This window comes from Pseudorasbora parva, chromosome 5 (genome assembly GCF_024679245.1).
Source record: "Pseudorasbora parva isolate DD20220531a chromosome 5, ASM2467924v1, whole genome shotgun sequence".
NCBI classification, from domain to species: domain Eukaryota; kingdom Metazoa; phylum Chordata; class Actinopteri; order Cypriniformes; family Gobionidae; genus Pseudorasbora; species Pseudorasbora parva.
The window spans coordinates 43,445,573-43,463,675 of record NC_090176.1 but is presented as its reverse complement, the minus strand read 5'-3'; the positions used below and the strand labels follow the sequence as shown (position 1 = coordinate 43,463,675).

Genomic DNA, 18,103 nt, shown 5'->3' with positions numbered 1-18,103 from the left:
AATTTTTATGCTTAAAAGTGTGCTTAAAGTGCCCCATTAAGCTTTTTCGGATTGTACCCTTCATACAGTGTTTATTAGAGTTGTTTATTAAGGAAAAATGACAACAAAAGTTTCAAAGATCAAACAAAAGATCATGACAAAAAGAAGAAATAACCTATTCTGAACTCCCTAAAAGGAGTCGTCAGTCTTACATCCTGCACAACCTACGTAGGTTTGTAACAAATTTGCATAATGCCAGCCTATGGGCTTCCATTGGCTGCCCGTGAACAATGTCTTTGATCCGCTCTCAAACACTGCAGTTGTAGCCGAGGCCTGGAAGAGCTTGGTTCATGTTGTCGACATCTCATGAAGACACAATTTTTTGCACTTGGCATGCACTTCCATAGGATGAGGATTAGGGCTCGAATAGATACGGTAAAACCATGCCATCGTTACTGTTTGTGTCACTGTATGTACACGTATCAAGTGCTGTGGAAGTCTCCAGAGCAGAAATTTAGATTTGTAAATGGCAGTTTCTTCTACAACATGCACTGTTATACCAATCACAAAAGACTTGGCCATCTGACCAATCAGAGCAGAGTAGTAACACAGAAAGGAGGGGTTTAGAGAGAGTGGATCGTTTATCGAACCATTTCAGACACTATGAGAAAATATTAGGATTAGGGAATTATGAGAAAATTCTTTTTAGCCGTGGATGCATATAAACCTATTGTAGGAAATAAATGGCGCTTTTCCATTACCAGTACCAGCTCAACGCGACTCGTCTAGCTTTTTGCTCCGTTTTCCATAGCAGATAGCACCTCCACAATAGTACCTGGTCTTCATAGCGACGCAGCAGGAAACTGCAATGACGTAATCTTCTACATGACACACACCCGCTACACACACAGGACAATGGAGGAAATCGAGTGTAGCCTATGCTGTTTTTGATCCTCTGGATGTGGCGGTCTCTCACAGCAAGAAGACAAACGTTGTTTCAATCTCTGGCCAAACTATTTAAAAATAGCGGGGTTATTCAGGATACTCCATCTGGCTCGTGCAATGTTGACGCAGTGAATAGTGATGATTCTTTCTGACCAATCAGCAGTCTGTCGTGTTTCACGTCACATTTTAGTATCACCTCGGCTCACTCATCTGGAAGCAGGAACTGGTACAACTTTTACACAGTGGAAAACCAAACAAAGGCGAGTCGAGCCGAGCCGGTACTGTGTAGTGGAAAAGCACCATTAAATAGGAACTTCCAAAATTCCATTACTGGGACACTTTAACCTCTTACATGGAGCCAAGCACAGCTGTATGCAGTATAACAGTTTCACGTATTGAATAAATACTGCATTCCAAATGGCATAAATGATTTTTTGCCTTCATAGATCATTCAGAAGAGAAGACACTGAAATATCAGCAGGTGATGCAGCACATTGATCACAGCACATATCCTGAGGAATTCTCAAGTTTCATAATCATTGAAGAGTTAAAACACAGTATGAGTGAGCCATATGGACTATTTCTTATACTTTTAATCTTTTATGGCACTTGACGGCATCTGGTCACTATAAGCTTCACTGTACGGCAGGAGCTGTGTAACAAAATGCTTCAAAAGTGTCCGTTTTGTGCTGTCCAGGACAAATAACAGCATGCATACAGGTTTGGAATGACTTGAAGAAGAGTAAACGATAGAATTTTCATTTCATTCAAGTAATGAAGCCCAGACCTACCGTAGGAAATAAACCCAAAGCCGTATGAAAGTGATATGCGATATGTTCCCACAGATACTATGTGATGTGGCACATTACCAACAAATCAGTATAATATGTCAGCCTCCAGGTAAACTGTGCTCAAGGGAAATGCTGTCTGAGAAAAGAGCCAGTGAGAGAGCTAATGATGAACGTTACGGGATAAACATCTCAGTGTGCTGAACTGTGTGGCTGCACAGATCCGACCATGAAAAGCCACCAAATCCCTGCATTGTCAATTACCATTATCAGCATCTCTGGCTCACGGCTCCAAGCTGCTGAACTGATCTCACGGCTGGCAGAGCGCACGCTGTGTTGTGCCCTCTCAAAAAAGGCATGGCATTTTAGTTTCTGAACATTTGCACTTAGGAACAGCTCACTCAAAAATGGAAATCCTGTATTCTTTTACTTTACCTCAAGTCATTCCAAAACCACAGGACTTTCTTTCTTCAGTGGAACACCAAAGGGGGACAATTTTGTTACTGGCTACTACCTGATGTTACAAATAACTCTACTTTATTAAACATCAAATCTGAATTAAATGTATAGATAAATTGTAGAATGACAAAAAAAAATAATCTGTCATAATGTAATGAATCTCATACATAAATGCATTACTTCTACTATTAATGCTTCACGTCACGCTGCTTAAATGTGCAAATATATAGCAGAACACGGTCATCCGGGTCTGGCATTGAAATTTGTGATAAGATAATCGTACCATGGTACATTTTTTAACCCTAGTGTGCAGTATCAGTAGTGCATAACCTCTCAACCTGATCTGAGACCAGTTGCTGGAGGGTGTTTTTGACATGACGTTGGATCAAATGAATGTGCTGTATTCAATGCCTGCTTTTGGACATTGGACTTGCACTCAGCTTTATCTGATGTTGGGTAACTGAGACACTCTAGCACTCTCCTTGACTGCTAAATTAACAAAAAAGCAACAAGGCCAAATGCATGTTGCACAGCAGGTATAAGATTTTTTGAATGCTTCAGATTCCACCTAAACTCTACATTTTCTGCCTCACTGTACAACAGACATCAAATATAACACTGGTCAACCAATGTGAATATTTCAATGGCAAAACCTGTGGGCAATAAGCCGTTCAAAAGTCTGGGGTCGGTAAGATATTTCTTTTTTTTTTAGTAAGTCTATTATGCTCACCAAGGTTAAATCGATTTTAAAATGTAATTTATTACAGTGATGAAAAACGGTGAATTTGCAGCATCATTACTCCAGTCTTCAGTCACATGATCCTCCATAAATCATTCTAATATGCTGATTCGATGCTCAAGAAACATTTCTCTTTTTTGAGGATTTATTGATGAAAAGAAAGTGTAAAAGAACAGACATTTATAATATTACAAAAGATGTCTGTCCCTTTTGATCGATGTAACACATACTTGCCGAATAAAAGTATTCATTTTTACTAACCCCAAACCGTTGAACAGTAGGGTTTACATTTTATTTAAGCACCCAATATGTAGACATGCATTTAAAAGTAAAGTATGCCATTTCTGTTCTATCACCAAACTGAACTGCAAAATGTTCGAAATGCTGATCATCTCAAAATAATCAATACACCAATCGATCACAAAAATATGATCCCAATAAATGCAATCTCACACCATCAAATCTCCTCAGATACAGCCAATACATGACACAACAACTATAAAATCTTGTTTGAGAGGCATAAATCAATAAGCATAAATCTCTGCCAATAATACAGAAAGCCAAAACACATATCCATTATAGACTTTTAAAAATATTACCAACTAGAGGAGACTCTTCCAATAAAAAACCCAACTAATAAAAGGACTTTATTTTAACACATCAAGAAACAATCAGAAAACTGCCATCCTTCAAAGCAAAAAAAAAAAAAAATTTAAAAGCTCCCTCGTCTTGTTCTGGCATCTCTAGGTCAGCTCATTAAAACAGATGGGGGTTCAGCAGTAAGTTCAGCATGAGGATGTGAAATCAAAGCCATATGCTTAGGAGCAGCATCTGCCATATTATTAAAAACACAACAGCGGCAAGACCACAGGAACATCAGTAACAATAATGCTTGGAGAGAAGAGAAAAAAAAAAACTCGATCCTTCCTAACTCTTTGAAGCCGAGGAGCAAAATGCCACATCCGTCCTGAGCGAGTCCATCAGTTTGAAAGCCTAAAAACTCCAACAGTTGGTGCTAAAAGTCAATTCCTTCCTACAGCGATCCTTTTTCAAACCAGCCCATAAAGAAATAAAATATGACAGCATGCCTTAAATAACATACCTGCAGTTGGGTGGAGGATCCAGAGTGATTTCTGCAAGCTCTTTCTGGATTCTGCGAGAGGGAAGCGAGGGAGAGAAAAGAGAAAGGGAGAGATGGTGAGAAAGCTGTGAGAATTGTAAGCAGCCGGGGAATTACACTGCCCTCTACCTCTGCTGCGTTTACTGCACGGCTGGCTCTCCCTTCAGCACAGCTAACATGGCTGCTTCCTCTTTGTTCTCGGAGGCATAACCCGAATCCCATAACAGGAAAACTTTGCCGTGCTCATTTCTGCCTTTCCCTCCATTGCACACCGTTGATTTCCACCTCAGCTCAAAGCCCTTGCCCCTTAGCTCACACCCCACCCCTCGTCGATGCGTTTAAGTCACTTTAAGCACAAAAGATTTTCTTTTAAAGCTTATATGCAAATGAGACAGAGGGAGGGAGGGAGGGAGGGGGGTGTGCTTGGGCATATTTGACAAGAGCTTTAATGCACAGCTCGGGTGCTGTTACTAAAGCATTATCAACAGTGTGTAAGGGAGCCAGGGCAGGATTTTTGACATTTTCTAAGAATAACTGTTTGATCTGTCATTCCTCCCACATTGAGAAAGTCTACAGTGTTTCAATGAGCACGGACGTGGATTGATTGGTTAACGTTTTTTTTCAGCGCCAAATCCACCTCACCGTGAAATTTAGGGGTAGAATCGCTGTATTTTCAAAAGAAAGCACCTTGGTTAAAACAGAGACCACGAGGCAGACACATTTGACTCACCTCCCTTGCTCATCACAATAACTTTATGCAGAAGTTTTGCGGTGCCTCGGGAGAACTTTTGCTTAGTAAATACACAGTGCTTCATTGAAGTTGATCACACATCACACGGTTTCTTTACTCAGGCGGCTAAATCATTATCTAAGCTTAGTGCTTTTGTTCTCAAGTATGGCACACAAATGCCACAAAAAAAAAACTGTTAATTGGCACATTACAAAAATAAACTTGAATCACTTATGCACAAAAAAAAAGTGCTGAAGGAATACATGCCCGGCTTAAAAAATGACATTTAATCCTCAAAATAGATAGAGAATGGCATCTTTACCTCTTTGCGCTGGAGGATAATTTGGCTGTTGTTTTGCTGGACAGTTTGGTGGATTTCTTCTGCTGTTGTGGAGGCGTGGGTTGTTTTCGCTCCTCTTGTTCCTCTGGTTCTGGCACCGGAGGATCTCTCTGATCCGCATCGGAACTACCGCTGCTGGTGCTGGGACTTTCATCATCTGACCGTTGTCTTTCACTGGACATTTTCCACCTTTGTAAAGGACAACAAGAGGTTATGAACAAGGGCTGCCCGTTATCCCACAATAGCCCAAAGTTCTTCTGCGATTCGAGCAAATTTCAGTTTGCTAAGTGGAAACTTAAACCCTAAGTTTCTAAATACAAACAGAGAATACAAAGTCATATTTAATGAGTTTGCCAGGAGGGCAAGCAAACACCCAAATGACACTTCACAGAAAACTCATTTAGACTATTCCAACAAACAATCAGATTACCATAGCCAGCTCTTTTAACTTGTATTTCTATATTTATATTTTATCCGTTTCAGCTTTACTAGTACTTATTTATTAGATACACTAGTATCTATACCAGTAAAGTCATAAGAGAGCACTAATCAAAATGGCTCAAGTTCAATTCAAATATAGTAGTAAGATAAAAGATGTGTCGCAACTGGAACACACAAAAGTCTATATAAATAGGCCTTTCGGGGAAGCTTAAATAGATAATAGCAATTATTTAAATAGTTATAGGAAAGTAAATAAGAACAGTTATCTAATTAATAGGTCTAAGTAAAACTTGTATGCATTCCAGCTGTTGCTGGTACCTTTTCTAGCTGGAAGTGAATAGCTGATGTGAGAAAAGCAGATTCTCGTAGAATTTAATTGCAAAAACATGGGACTGGCAACAATGAAATAGTTACTTGTCACTATTGGAATGAATAAACACGAGCAACTAGACACTGGTACTTAAAAGTACTACTAGAAAACGTTTAAAAATAGGTATTCGTTTAAGGAATAAACGCTAGGACTGCTCCCCAATCCAAATGAATCCAATATTTGGACTCGTGTAGATCAACCGATCCGATCCAATTACATCAAACTGTTGTCATTCTGAAGGACAAAACGTCCACGTTTTCACACGTTAAGCCACATACACACCAACTTAATCCATTAGCGACTGAGCTGATAGTATTTGTAAATAGCGCAGCGGTAACATTGTTGCAACCATTATGACGGTTCACATGGATCCGCGATACATTGTATCAGTTTTGCGCTTAATGTTACAAGCTGCAGCGACCATCACTCGTTCACAAAACCCCCCTCTGCGAAAACAGCCTTGAGTTTTTTCGCTTTCCATCTGCTGAATAGGTGCAAGTGGCTGAGCTTATGAGACTAAACGAGAAAAACACACGGCTGTTCCAGCAGAATCTATCTAACGCTGAGAAGAAGGAGATTTCAAGAGCTGCAAAGGAAAGCAATAATTGCACCTATTCGAAGCATGTCCACCCCCTTCACTTTAGGAGAACAAGGCGATATCGCGAGCGGATTGCGAGGAAAATTCGAGTCGTTTAACGCACGCCGGGGCGAAAAGATTCAGATTGGATCTTTTAAAATCCTTTGTAAGAGGTTTGTTATGGTAGGAGGCACTCCAGTATCAGCATGGTGTACCAACTGATGCGTGAAGTCAGTTTCGAGCTCCCCTCTCTTCAGACCTGAAAACACTAAGAAAGGACGATGTTACCCCGCATAACGTGGACTCTACGACGACCTTAGAGCTTCTCCTTTACCTTAGACGCGGTCCTGTCCTGATCTGGGGTGGTTAGGAGTGTTAAAAATCCAGTTGAAATGGAGCCGGGAAGACGACGGGCTCCGGCCGAGCTGTGAACATTGGAGAGTAGGAAGGAGAGGAGGCGCTGCAGTTTACTCGGGACCGACGGGTGGCGCTGTAAAGCGTGTGGACATAAGCGTTTACCGCGTTGGATGGTCCCACACAACCTTTAAACCAACGTGAAACTGTATCACCTCACGATATGCTCCACCTGAGCTGGATTTAAATGTCATGGATGTAAAGCCGCATGCGTGTGAAGAAGACAAGACATCGCCGGTAACGGTCGTGTCTCGTGTTGTGGAGAGCAAGGCGATGCTGTGGTGTCAGGAGGAAGTTTTGACATGTTGTTGTTGTGAGGGCTCCATAGTGAGAGCAATCAGCTCACGGAAACTTTGAGCGTGGGTGAGATGTTTGGCTGGAATTCCAGTGCAGGTGGGAGTCCCTGTACAGCACTGCTTGATTTACTGCATGACTTCTCTATTGTCTGCTTCACTACAGGCTGGACGACTTCTCTATAGTCAGTGTACTTCTTTATTCGCTATGCTGTTTTACCTCCCTAAAGTCTGTATTACTTTTAGCTCAATAGTCTGCATGTATGTGTTTTTTAATCTACAATACATTTTGCTATGGATATATAATTTTTCTATTAGTGCTATACAGTATAGTCTACTGCTCGACTTCTAGTCTAGATTACATTGTGTGTTCTACTAGTCACGATTTAGTAGTCTATTCTGCTCTGTAGTATTTACTGTATGACTATAGTAAGAAGAGTGTTCTTCTCTATTCTGTATGCTGTTTTACTTCTCAATGTCTTGATTTCTGTTCTATATTCTGCTATATGATACTTCCCTATAGACTCAGCTTCTTTGTTGACATAATGCTCTAGTGTTTTTCTGTCTGTGAAGTATTTTGGGTAACACTAGGGTTCAATTCTCACAATTAACTAGTTTCTTATTAGCATGCATATTACTAGGATATTGGCTGTTTATTGTTACTTCTAAAGCACATATATTAATGCCTTATTCTACACCCCACACCTAAACTTAAACACTACACTAGGAGAAAAGGAGTTTCCAAATGAGGCAGAAGTCGCAGTTAGTGAATATGTATTTCCCATTCTAAAGTTTTACTGTGTATTGTATGATTTCTCTGTAGTTAGGATACTGCTGAACTTTTCTATAGTCATTAGTTTAACTTTAGACTTATGCTCACAATAGTCTATTACATTCTGGTCTACATTATGACTTCTAATAGTGTATGTATTCTGCTTTATATTAATAGTCCACACTTTCCCATAGTACTTCATGGCTTCTCATGATGTTTAAGTTATTTCAACTTAAATTATGTTAAACTGACTTAAAAAATGAGTTACATCTTGTATAACTTATAAAAACAAGTTTAAGATTTCTTAACTTATTTTGATGAGTTAAAACAATGTAAAAACATATGTTGTCATAACTTATTGAACATATAATTTTTTACAGTGTACTTTTATAGTATACCTGATTCACCTACTTATACTATGCGCTAAAAGTATGTTCTGTTTAGTGAAGAAAAGGTACATACTGTGTGTAGCAGAATAGTAGGCAAGCCTTTAGACGTAATACTTCGTCGTAACTGCATATTTAAAAAACAGCTCTGTCGCTATAGTTACATGCATCTTGTCACCTTTTAAACTGCCCTGTCAATCATCTTTACAGTTAAAATCCTCCACATCCAATCTAATTTAATTTCCTACCATTCAGAGAGTATTTGTAGTAGCATGTTGATTTGCCAGTCGTGGGTCTTTCATGCAGAGAGCTCTTTGCAATTTGCATAATGATGCATTTGATAGTTAATGACCAAACAAATCTTTATAAAAGTTTACAATGCTGTTGCAGATGAAATATAATGTGACGGGTAACATTAAATAAATATTTTTGTCAGGTTAAGTACTATATTAAATGGTTAGTTCACCCCAAAAGTGAACATTATTCAACAAATTTCTTCTAGCCTGTGTCAGACTCTTATGCTGTTGTGCAGTGAATCAGGCGCATGCCTCATGGTGCTCAGCTGCACTACACTGTGTCAACAGCGTAAGAGTCTGACACAGGCTAGAATAATTTTTTTCAATAAAGTCATCAATTTTGTTAGTTTTTTGCGCACAAATAGTATACTCATCGCCTTGTAAAATTAAGATTGAACCGCTGGAGTCACATGGACTATTTTAACGATGTTTCTGGATCTTGAAAGTGTTAATTAAATAGCTGTCAATGGAAGGGTCAGAGAGCTCTCTGATTTAATCAAAAATATCTTAATTTGTGTTGATAACAAAGGTCTTATGGGTTTGGAACAACATGAGTAATTAATGACAGAATATTCATTTTTGGGTGAACTAACCCTTTAATCATTCAAACCCCTTCATCAAAACCTCTCTACTTAACCGTCTGATTCACACATCTGTCATGTAAATAGTTTAACACATTGTATATGTGTTTGTAGTAGGGATGGGCATTTTCGTCAATTTCTCATTTCGATCATCGATAGGTCTCAAAAACGAGTAATCGATTAACAGTGGGCGGGGCTTGTGCGGGGGGGTGGGGTGGCTCTGCCATGGAGATATTATATTAACTATTTTTAGACTGTTACGAAAATTTATGTTGACACAAACATGAGATGTCTATGCAAATATGAATATATAACTATAAAATAAATAACTGCTAGATTTGGGTATTGTATTTGAGCTGTAACTGAATACACCACCCTGCAGAGCTTTGCTAGCCGATTAATGAACTCCAAATGCATTCTATATGAGATTAAAAATATATATGCCTACATTTTACATCTGCCCAAAAGGACTCAAATACACACATGAACTTTGCCATGCTAGTATAACTAGTATAGTACAACTTACATCTGTGGAAAAGGACGCGGATGCGCACATGAACTTGACCGTGCTCTGATTCTCGTTGTGGATTTCCTTTAACAGCTGATACAAGGGGAACTAAAGCACAGATAATACAGCATTCTATTACAATCATGTTCTCAGTGTATGAGAACTGTGTATATGAGAGATTGGCGCTGCACATCTTGAACTGTATTTCATGATCATTCACAGTGCTTCCAGGCATCATTGCGTGATTCAGTTCCACTTCATTTCAAGGTTTGGAAGGTGTGCTGTTTAACGCCAACCAATCAGACCTCAGTTACTGCCCAAAATGGTGCAATAACCTATCCGAAAAAAGACAAATATACGTTTTAAAGTCAGGGCGATCATTGTTTTCATGATCGATCGTCGCTGTCACATTTGAGTACTCGACCACTGTTGTCTATCCCTAGTTTGTAGTTGTAATCGAATACTCATCCAATGTAGCCTAGAAATCTAGACACACCCTAGCGGCAGCAAATCTAATTTCCAGCCAGTGTCGTCTAGCAACTCTCCATAGACTTGCGAGCTGGAAAAAAACAAACTCTCATCAGGCCAATTACTGCTTGTATAGAGTCAGTGGGTGGGCTTAACATAATGACGGCAGACTTGCGGAGATTCTGTGTGCTACTTGTAAACAAAGAAGCTGGTGAACGGCGGCCTTTCAAATAAAAGGTTTTGCCGTGGCTCTTGAAGACTTGGAGTTAAGCTTTTCTTTGAGAAAAAAAAATAAGAACGGTACTGAAATCATTCTTAAGAAGGGAAGATGTGTTTGCAGTTCTGCCGACCGGATACAGCGAAAGTTTAATCTGTCAACCAGCTCCGCTTCACGTTGCTCTTGTTGCACGTTGGTTGTAGCTCTATCCTATTGCGTGCCGAGGGAGTTTGAAAGACATCCGTTTATCCTGCCTCTCAGATTGAGCCCTGCCAATGGTGAGTTCCCAGACTCGGCATCAATTGATGTGGATCTGGCTTGTCAGGCTAGGGATGTGGCAAATATTTAGACTGATTGTGCACAGATCTGCACTTTTGGTTCTAACCAGAAAAAGACCATCCAGGTATTTTTTGGAATACGCCTTTCAACATACTAAGATTTTGGACACTGTTAAGATGGGTAGAAAGCAATTGACACAGCATTTATTTCTAGCAGGTGTCTCCAACCTTGCTTCTGGAGAAGTCCTGCAGATTTCAGCTCCAACCACAATCAAACACACCTGAACCAGCTAATCAAGCTGGTCAGGGTAACTTGATAATTACAGACAGGTGTGTTGAAGGTTGGATCAGGGTTGGAATTGAAGACTGTAGCTCCCCAGGAGAAGGGTTGGAGATCCCTGCTCTATGCTTCATGACTTCTCTGTTGTTTACAATCTGTGTGGCTGTATAATACTGTAGCTACTGCTTGGCTTCTCTATAGTTAATAGTATATACTTTTTCTAATGTGTGATGTCTGTAGTATACACTGTTTTCTAATTGCTGTATTGTAGCATGACTTATCTGTAGTTTATAGTAGGCCAACAACTTGCTCTAAAATGTATTGACCTTTATATAGTGAGTACAATATATTATGTGGGCTAGCTAGCGTAAATATTCCATACTATAGTACTATAAATGATCTTTATAGATTATGCTACTCTAAGTTCTGTGTAACCTGTTCTAGTTCTCAACCAGTTGGTCTGGACAGACTTGGTCAGACAGCATATTCTACATTTTTAATAGTCTATACAATCCTTGACAAAGTCATCAGTCTATAGTATATAATGAATGACTTATGACTTGTAGTATAGAATGAGACAGTACATTCTGTTTTCCCCTCAATGTAATGAACTGAGTATGCACTGTAGACAAGTGTATTCAAGTGTAGCCATTTCCATTTTAAAAAGCTCATAGTTCATTCATTATATTTAATCTGTATAGCTATTTTCAAGACACTTCACTGTAGACGATACTGTCTGTTTTTTGTAATAAATTATTTGACATGTTAAGGAACATTGCCTAATTATTTCCCTCGCTGGATTGTTAGTCATCCTTTCTCTGACAGCATTTAAAAATAGCTCTGAGGATGCATGTGTATTTCTGTACAGTAAGGCCACTCGGGTATCTCCAAAATGCACAGTTTATTCTGCATTACTGGTGACTGTCCACCCAGCTGGCTTTAGCAAGCATTGTTTTGTTTTTTCACTCTAAACATAAAATGTGAACTGACTTAAAGTAATCCCTTTTAAAAAGTCAATATCTAAATGTTCTGTGATACCCCTTTACCTTGAACTGTGTACGTGTGCATTGATGATCATCTGGAGACAAACTGTCTCTGAAAAGGTCTAGCGTCATTCGTTTGCAGATGGCACTTGCTCTGATATTTAGTTATCGATGCCATCCATTTTTAAGTATGACTTCAAATGTCTAAATACTTTTTCCGAGCCCTTATCTGTGATAAACTATTGTTTTTTTATCAGTGGACTGAGATGTTAATCTCCGTATCATTTGTATGGCTCGTAGGAGCTCGGTTTCAGTTTTGCATGCTTTGAAATGATTAAAGAACACTAGAACACGCTTCACTAAACTAGAGCGCTGTGAGAGCAACGCTGTTTTTCCCGTCTGCTACAAGGCCGTCACTCTAAGCACATTCTAAGTGATAATCTCCAGGTGAGATAGGAGCAGGGCAGGTTTAGGAGGCTGTATTAGTTTTCTCTCTTTTTTTCAGTCTCGGCAGAGTGATGTGTGCGGGTGTCTCACTTCTTGTGCTTATTGTGTGTGACAGCGCATTGACAGCAGGGGAAAGGAAAAGAAAACAGAACCGTGTGGGTTTGTGCTTACCGCCGGATGTCAAAAAAATGACACAGGAGCTCGGTGAGAAATACAAAAGTCATGATATGAATCAAATATAAGAGGAGAGATAAAACTCTCTAGATGGCTTGTGAGGACAGGAATGTTGATATTAAGAAACAACAGATTAGACGTGACTCCCCGTGAACAATGTCTGCTTTGACCCGCCCTCAAACACTGTAGTTGTAGCCAAGGCCTGAAAAAGTTTATTTTGTGTTGTTGAAATCGAAAAAGATGTTGTTTACTCCGCTGCGAAAGGAAATACACTTTGCATGCACTTCCAAAAGATGAGGACTCGCACTCAAATTGATGCGGTCAAACCGACGCCATCTGTTTCACAAGTGCTGAGGAAGCCTCCAAACCTAAAATTCAAATATGATAATGAAAATCTAGTTTCTGACACTGCTATGTATGAAGCAGACAAGGGCTGTGTCCGAAATCACCCCCTATACCTAGCCTGGATGCCAGCCGAATTTAGCCCCGCCCACAAAAAATTTAGTTCGGGCGGTTCGGTCTGGCCTCAGAGGAGTAGTAGCCTAGAGGAGTAATTATCGCTAAACAGAAACTGTTCGGACCAATGAAATCATCAGGGTGGGCTTTAGACGATGATGGACAGATGATAAACAGTAATGTAATCATGCACGTCATCTAAGGGGCTTGGATTATATTTGTTCGAATCCTAAACGGAGAGCTTGTTTGTATATGCATTCACCTTCACAATTTCTCTCAAAAATGATGATCATGTTGGGTAAGTACAAGGGTGCCTGCTAAAATTCGCACTCATGGGTCTATATATCACATAATAGTTGCTTCGACCCACGGACATAGAAAACAACTCGCGGGAAAAAAACGCGGACTTGGCAACACAGTGTAGTTGAGCTCTGTTGACATTTGACAATGCGTCGCTTCGTTGCTCTGATTGGTTGTAGGTCTATCCAGTTGAGGTCTTTCCTGGTTCGGTTGAAACACGCCCCATAATCACAGCCCAATGGAGCAGTTTCAGACTCATATTCTGACTAGAATTGAGTATGACCACGTCAGGCCACCCTATACCCTTAAATAGAGCACTATTTGAGGGGACAGCCATTTGTAGTGGTGTCCGGAACCACAGTGGGCATTACTGAGTGCCCTCATTCAACCCCATGATCCACCGCTATAACGAGTGTGCAACTGATGTACTCTCAGTGGCTATAGAACACCCATAATGCACTGTGAGTGTCATGCCGAATGAATTCCTGCATCTCACCAGAAGATGTGGTGCGGGTGCCCGCAGCGGAGTCAATCATCCACCCATTTTCCAAACCGTGCTTGTCTTGCATAATATCCTACAGATATAAATTCCCTTTTAATTGCTTATTAATTGTTTTAATTATGCTTTATACCTGCTAGTTTCCATGACAGAGTTCAAGATTAAGCTTTTCATTACTACTAAAGCTGCCAGTTTGCTATTTTTTAAATTATTAAACCGCAAACAGAAACTATGGGAAAGCAGCAGCCCTTCCAACACACCCAGTGTCCGAATTTACTCACTCATTTTCATTCATTCCTTCAATATATTAGACTATATTAGTGGAGTAATGTAGTGAATAGTGAATGAGGGTATGGGGGTGGTTTCAAGCATGGCACAGTCCGGTCCTGGAGGGCCACTGGCCTGCAATGTTCAGCTCCACCCCCAGTTAAACACACCTGAACTAGCTAATCAAGGTTTCTCTAGGCATACTAGAAACTTCCATGCAGGTGTATTGAGGAACGTGGGAGCTACTATAAACTCTGCAAGACAGTGGCCCTTCGAGACCGACTTTGGATCAATCACAACAGACTGGGCCAATCAGAACAGAGTAGGCTCTCAGAAAGGAGTGAATTAGAAAGATTAAATTGTTTATAGAAACTGGGGGGAAAGCGGTGATGCTGCAATGCATATTTTGAGAAAATTTGTTTTTTTTTTAATCTTGGATGCATGTAAACCATATTGTAGGAGACCTCCAAAACAAAATTAGAAAGCTTTAAAATAGAATATTAGTAGGGACTTTGATTCTCTTTAAAGGGGTCGTATCAAAACAATTAAATGATGGTTTTATATTAATAATGTTTTAAAAACAAGTTTTTAAAACATTATTCAAATATTAACACTATTTTAATATTTAAAAAAAACAAATTCTCATGCAATTTATTGCACTAGGCGACACATCCCCTAAAACTGATAATTGTGGACAGAGGGCTGTAAGTCAATCAAGGAACATAATAAGAGACATAATATGCAAGAACTATAAAATGTATTTTACTATTATTATTAATAATAATAATGTCATGACCCCCTTTAAAGTCAGAATAAAATGCAGTTTGCAATCCATTTTACTTCCATACTTTAATATTTCAGTGTGAAGCAAGACAAAAAGTAGGACTTGATTTTATCCTTTGTGAATTGCTTGAATTGTGAAGAGTTGACACAGCCGATGAATTATGGGCAGTGAAGGCCCCTTCACACCTAGAACTATAACTATAAAGATAACTATATTAGCATCTACACCAACGGAAGATATCACTCTGTTTGTTCTAAGCGTGTGCTTGTCCTCCGCTTCAAATGCTTGAGCTCGTTACAGCAGGATTTATTCTGTTTGGCTGTCAATGTTTTTATCGTTTATCAGCTAGAAAAAAAATCTTTTTGAAAGTGATTCCAATGGTATTGTTTCTCTGTGCCATTATAGTTATAGCTGTGGTGTGAACTCTGCTATTCCTTAATACTGAGATGAGAATGATTTTTAGAACTTTATCAATCTTTATTGTTATACTCCTTGGTCTGAATGGGCCCTAAGTCTTGAAATGTGCATTAGGAGAGTAAAAAGAGTCATTTTAGATGTCATATTGTCTCCAAAGGGATTGTTCACCATGAAAATGAAGTCATGATTTATTTACTCACCCTGGTGTTGTTCCTGCTCGGGCTCGTTCATATAATGGCAGTAAATAGCAGCCAGCATCAAGCTTTTGAAAAAAAAGATGCAAAAGTATCACAGAAGATCATATGCAACACATGCCATATATTCCAAGTGTTTGGTATGGGTATATGATAGGGTCTAGTGAAAATCTGAAAAACAAACTGAAATTGAATGTAGGATATTATTTAATGAAAACCCTAACCTTGGCCGTTGGTTTTCCGTGCTCCACTGCATGTTTGTGAGACTCTATTGGAGCCACAGTTCTCTCAGATTCGCCCAGAAAGAGCACACAACTTGTGAGAAATCGAGATTAATGAAAACGCGAAATGAAATGAATACCATGTACTTTCTTCTCTAAAGGTGAATATATTAGTTGTGTTTGTGTTAAGCAGAAGTCATCGCGTTCACATCGTTCAACTGTCATTTGGACTCATCTGACAACAGGAGGTCTGAGTAGGAATCTCAAGAACACACAGTTGAGCACAGAAGACCAACGACGAGGTCCAGAACACTTGCAGTGTATGACGTGTCGCATAGGATTCTGTGATACTTTTGTACCTTTTAAAAAAAAAAAAAGCTTAATGCTGGTTACTATACTGTGCCATTTATATTTTTTTCTGTTCTTTTTGTGGTCACAAAAAGAAGAACAACACCTGGGTAAGTAAATGATGACTTAGTTCACCATAAAATTATCCCTTTAAAACACATTAATTATTTTAATTTAATTTCCTTTTCTCTATATATTTATAGCACAAGATGGCCTATAAATGCCATATTGCATATAGGGAAGCTGTTTCTGATGAATATACTTGTGTGTACTGGAAAATTTGCTGAATGACATATACAGGAAGGAAAGAGCATTGGGACGGACAATAATAGAGCCTTTAACAAGGGAGCTGTTATGGATACTGTGCTTGCAAGAGAAATTCACTTTAGAGGTTTTTTGTGTGGGGGGGGGGGGGGGGGTCTATAACAATGAATGATGTAGTATTTGGGAAACCGAAAATCCATGTGGGGTTGTGGTTGACCTACAACCGTTTGTGTAAACGGTTTGGATGCAACAAATCCTCTGCCTCTCAAAGCCGTTTAACACCCGATATAATGAAAAAAAGAGCCCTGTGGTAAAAATCTTCGTTAACTCACCCAGAGCGTCGCTAAAAAACATACAACACTGCCTCCTTTAAAATCCATGTTTTGTGCCTTAAAGGTTAAACGAGTAAATTTTGGAATTGCTTTAACCCAAAATGATTGTGCACTTGAATATTAATGAGCTCCTAATTAGGCTGTCAGCATACAGAGGCAGAAACGGACATTAATATTTCAGGCACAGCTGGTTGCTGTTCCTATTGGAGTGAAGTTTTTCTGATTCATGACAGCATTTTTTAATAGCACAAGAGGACTGCTTTTGAAAATCGACTATACCATGTGCATTTCGGCTGACACAGTGCATGAGTTGATGAGATGTGTTTATGCATATTCAGGAGAGTCTCTATAACTAATTCAATTAGCATTGTTTAAATACCCATTTCTTGCAGCAACAGGGCGTTTTGCTCCAGCGGCTTTTGTATGCAGATTCTAAGAGAGCAGCTGTGTGCAATCTGTTCTGCATTTCCTGACCTCACAGGTTCAACAATGGGCCGCTTTTTCCATAGATACGGTACTGTAGATGTGCTGAAGTGCGAAGCTGAGGACCTGCTCAAGTGTAAGAGACCAGTCAGTGTGGCTTTTTATGGAGACCCTGTCTGAATAGGAGCTTGTGTGAACTTATGAACACATGTCTGATGTCAGAGGGAGGAACGGCACACTGGGCTCTACATTTGTCACACAATACTGAGCTTATTGAAAATGGCTTGGAGATTGAAATGTCCAAAATGCTTAGTATCTATCTATCTATCTATCTATCTATCTATCTATCTATCTATCTATCTATCTATCTATCTATCTATCTATCTATCTATCTATCTATCTATCTATCTATCTATCTATCTATCTATCTATCTATCTATCTATCTATCTATCTATCTGCCTGTCTGTCTGTCGTTTATGTGTATGTATGAATAGATTGATGTATGGCTGTCCATCAATTATTTTCCATCATGAGATGTGTAAATTTTGGTCCAGATCTTGTACTGACAATGCAAGAGTCGAGCGCTCTGTAAAGTCTCCAGCACATCCCAAAAACTTTCAATGAATTCAAAGTCTGGACTTAGAGGTGCCAATTCATGTGTGAAAATGATTCTTCATGCTCCCTCCCAACCATTCTTTCACAATTTGAGCATGATGAATCTTGACATTGTCGTTCTGGAATATGGCCATGATGTGTCTTCCTACATGGTTGTTTAAGAAATGAAAAGCTGCACACTCCATCAGTTAGGGTTAGAAGAGCTTGGGCCAAACATATAACATGCTAGAAACATAATCCCCTCAATAATGATCCAATCATTAACTCTTTAGTATTTGCCTATTTAAACAGAGCCTTTTTTGGGCCGGACTGTGTATAACAATGATACAAGTAATCCTCCGGATTTATTTTATTTATATTATTTAGCAGATTAAGCATTCCCAGGCTTTGCTTTATG

General features: G+C 39.3%; 2 protein-coding genes across 2 annotated transcripts in view; one reads left to right on the top strand and one right to left on the bottom strand.

Annotated features, from left to right (window-relative positions):
- ube2e3 (ubiquitin-conjugating enzyme E2E 3 (UBC4/5 homolog, yeast)) overlaps positions 1-6,973 on the bottom strand; it is a 59,707-nt gene extending 52,734 nt beyond the window's left edge. The window contains exons 1-3 of the mRNA XM_067444437.1: positions 6,823-6,973; positions 5,083-5,289; positions 4,013-4,063 (exon numbers count right to left, since the gene is read on the bottom strand). Coding sequence (XP_067300538.1) covers positions 4,013-4,063; positions 5,083-5,282 — 251 coding nt within the window. The 5' untranslated portion in view covers positions 5,283-5,289; positions 6,823-6,973. The remainder of the gene's footprint in view (positions 1-4,012; positions 4,064-5,082; positions 5,290-6,822) is intronic.
- Positions 6,974-7,115: 142 nt separating this feature from the next.
- The window catches only part of cwc22 (CWC22 spliceosome associated protein homolog), a 189,781-nt gene continuing 178,793 nt past the window's right edge, over positions 7,116-18,103 (top strand). The window contains exon 1 of the mRNA XM_067444427.1: positions 7,116-7,295. The gene's annotated coding sequence lies outside the window, so the exon portion shown is untranslated. The remainder of the gene's footprint in view (positions 7,296-18,103) is intronic.